A 3,326-nucleotide genomic window follows, 5' to 3' on the forward strand; every position below is an offset into this window, starting at 1 on the left:
TAAATTTCCGTTGGACTTAAATAGTCAACAACAATCCCTTTTCTCTTGTTTACAATTTACTAATACTCTCTTCGTCCAATAAAAGATGTCATGTTTGTGGGACGACACGAGATTTTAGGAGATTTTGTTTTGTGATAAATGGAGAGAGAGAATATAATTTTTATATTCATATGAGATAGAATTTTTTCCAAAAATAAAAATATGATTTTTTTTAAGGACAAACTAAAAAGGAAAGTGCGACATTTATTATGTGATGGATGGAATACCTCTTATGTTTCGAATAATTCTCAATCTATTATGTTGATTGGCTCAAGTAAAAGTCTACTTCGTCGGTCAAGTATCCACGCCAGTGATGAAGTGTCCACTAATTAAGTAAAAGAATGCCGATCAAAGACACTAAAATCTCTTTTTATCTTTTCTTCGACACCGTGTGCTAATAAACATTACTTCCGGTGCGAATAGTCGCTGTTAAGGGTTAACTATGTGATTCTCTACATACGAGTATATAATTATAAGCCCACAATTTATTAAATGCAAAGGATTTTATTTCCATCAACCAGGTTTGGAGATTAGGGTGTACTAGTGTATGAAAATCAAAATTTAGAATTTTAAAATCTTTAGTAAATAATTAGTGAAATCCTCCAACATTCCTAAAAAGAAAAATGAAAAAATTCCCATAAAGCAGACAAAGCCATTAAATTCTGTGGCAGTAAAATTGTGACGGTAAAAACTTGTCTCCTTTTATGAGCAGAGCAGTACAGGCGGATCTGGTCAAACTCCCTTTGACCGCTTTCCAATGGACAAAAGATGACACCCAGGGGCAAACCCGTAATTACAATCCTTAATATTTTTGCCAGTATATGTAAAATGCGTCGTTCCCTCTTTATCATCTCTAACCCAATCTCCCTATTCACAGACGAAGAAGAATCTCATCTCACACACTGGAAAATTCCAGCTCTGTTGCTCTAGAATTCGTAGAATGAGAACGAGAAGAGGTCTGTGTTATCCTAAGGCCACGAATGACGATGAGAGCTGTAGGTTGCTGAAGAAACGGAAGGTCGAATTGGACGGAGATTTCGCCGGACGGCGTGATTTTTTTGATTCTCTGCCGGATGATCTCGTTCTCTCTCTTCTCTGCAAACTCAGCTCCACCGCTGGATGCTCGTCCGATTTCCTCAGTGCTGTGATGACGTATGTGTAATTGTTTTTGCGATTTGATTTTCACTTTCTGATCGATTTTGTGATTTTTGGAGTTTATGATTCGATGAATCTGATCTATTTTTTGTTTCTGTTGAATTTTAATCAACAGTTGCAAAAGGCTGAATGGATTGGGGATGAGCTCGATCGTGCTGTCGAAGGCTAGCCGGAGAATGCTGGCGGTGAAGGCGAAGAGCTGGTCGGAATCGAGCCACCGGTTTCTCAAGCGCGTCGCCGATACCGGAAATGCAGAAGCCTGCTTCACGCTAGGCATGGTGAGTGTTTTCGTTTGCTAATTTCTATAAATTGGCGATTAAATTCGGAAACAATCGTTTTATCGTTATCGATTGCAACAGATTCGGTTTTACTGCCTGCAAAACCGAGGCAGCGGCGCGTCGCTGATGGCGAAAGCGGCGATCGCCTCTCACGCGCCGGCGCTGTACTCGCTCGCCGTCGTGCAGTTCAACGGCAGCGGCGGCACGAAGAGCGACAAGGATCTCCGCGCCGGCGTCGCGTTGTGCGCACGCGCCGCCTTCCTCGGCCAGATCGACGCGCTCCGCGAGCTCGGCCACTGCCTCCAGGACGGCTACGGCGTGAAGAAGAACATCGCGGAGGGGCGCCGCTTCCTCATCCAGGCGAACGCGCGCGAGCTCGCCGCCGTGCTCGTCTCCTGCCCGGCGGCGGTGGTGCCGCCGTCGTGGCTGGCGTGGAGCCCCAACCGCGTTGCCGGCGACGCCACCGGATGCCCGCTGCTGAGCGATTTCGGCTGCAATGTGCCGTCGCCGGAGCCGCACCCCGCGAACCAGTTTTTATCGGATTGGTTCGCAGACCGGACCGGGAACGTACCCGGTCCGGGTCTCCGCCTCTGCTCGCACACCGGGTGCGGCAGGCCGGAGACACGTAGGCACGAGTTTCGTCGGTGCTCGGTGTGCGGAGCGGTGAATTATTGCTCACGCGCTTGTCAAGCGCTTGATTGGAAGCTCCGCCACAAGGCGGAGTGCGCACCGGTGGAGCGATGGGCTGACGGCGAGGGACTTTGAATGTGACATTAGTCTTTTTTTGGGGGAGGAATCTATGATTATTTTTTTAGTTGGGGTGGAAAATTGAATTAATTATAAAATTAGTTGACGGTTATTTAAAATTGTACAGATGTAAAAGCGGGGGTTTATTTTAGAGCGACATTTTCCGTCTCGTCTCCCTGTGAAATAGTACTAATGTTAGTTTATTGGAGAAATGGTTATTATTTGATGTAGAGTAGTATTGCTTATGATTGGGGTTTGTGATGTGAATTAATAATTTGTGTTAATGCTCAAAACATGGGTCGAAATTATGGGGGGGAGTTGATGTGGTTAGGTAGTAATGGGAGAGCATATCACATGAAAAGTGGGACATGTGATGGGCAATAGAGGTATGATTTTCTTGACAAGAAAGTGAAGCATTGATTCTTTTGTTGGGGTTGATAGTACAAACTCAAATTATAAATTGATAGTGGAACTAGTAACTTAGGTAAATGACATATTTGTGTGTGACATTTGTTGGGAGTTTGCCTAGTCTTGATCTCGGGAGCATTCAATCCATGATTCGAGTATTGTTTGTTCAAATCTTTCGTTGTTATGCACTTTCTACTAGCTTTTCTTTCTTTCTTTTGTTGGTATATGGCTCGTGTTGTGTCTATCTTTATGCATGTTAACATTGGTAGTGGTTTGGTGTTGTTTTGTTGGTTTTTTTGCTGTTGGAGAGTAGCTCGTCTCTACTTGCAAGCTTAAACATGTGTTTTTTTCATAGAAAAATATGTGAAATTACTCAAGTAGAAGATTGTTTATAGTTAAAAAACTTTTTATGTAAAAATAATGGTATCAAGTACCTAACTCATGTTGATGCTAAAGATAAAGCTTTGTTTATAATGTGTGTTGTATATTTTAAGATTTGGATTTCAATACTGTTGAAATTTTGAAAATTGATAGTATAAACGAAATCTTACATGACTTCAAAGGAAAAAAGGATAAGATTTGCATCTTTAAAGGGGCATCCAATTTTGCATATAAAAGTATTCAAGATTTAAGAATCAAGCGTTCAAGCTAAGAATACAATGTGATTATAGCCTTAGGGAATATACTAAAGAATGGGTA

At 42.5% G+C, this 3,326-nt stretch overlaps 1 protein-coding gene across 1 annotated transcript; it reads left to right on the forward strand.

Annotated features, from left to right (window-relative positions):
* The first annotated feature begins 882 nt into the window (after positions 1-882).
* On the forward strand, positions 883-2,464 carry LOC125210773 (F-box protein At1g67340-like). Its single transcript, XM_048110359.1, has 3 exons — positions 883-1,191; positions 1,310-1,472; positions 1,554-2,464. Exons 1-3 carry the CDS (start codon positions 980-982, stop codon positions 2,235-2,237), a joined length of 1,059 nt encoding a protein of 352 aa, XP_047966316.1. The 5' UTR covers positions 883-979; the 3' UTR covers positions 2,238-2,464.
* Positions 2,465-3,326: the final 862 nt, after the last annotated feature.

This window comes from Salvia hispanica, chromosome 3, assembly GCF_023119035.1.
Source record: "Salvia hispanica cultivar TCC Black 2014 chromosome 3, UniMelb_Shisp_WGS_1.0, whole genome shotgun sequence".
In the NCBI taxonomy this organism is placed as follows: Eukaryota; Viridiplantae; Streptophyta; class Magnoliopsida; order Lamiales; family Lamiaceae; genus Salvia; species Salvia hispanica.

Coding starts and splice junctions, on each gene's coding strand:
- LOC125210773 (XM_048110359.1), top strand. CDS start 980: ATGAGAACGAGAAGAGGTCTGTGTTATCCTAAGGCCACGAATGACGAT. Junction 1,192..1,309: donor TTCCTCAGTGCTGTGATGAC/GTATGTGTAATT, acceptor TTTAATCAACAG/TTGCAAAAGGCTGAATGGAT. Junction 1,473..1,553: donor CCTGCTTCACGCTAGGCATG/GTGAGTGTTTTC, acceptor CGATTGCAACAG/ATTCGGTTTTACTGCCTGCA.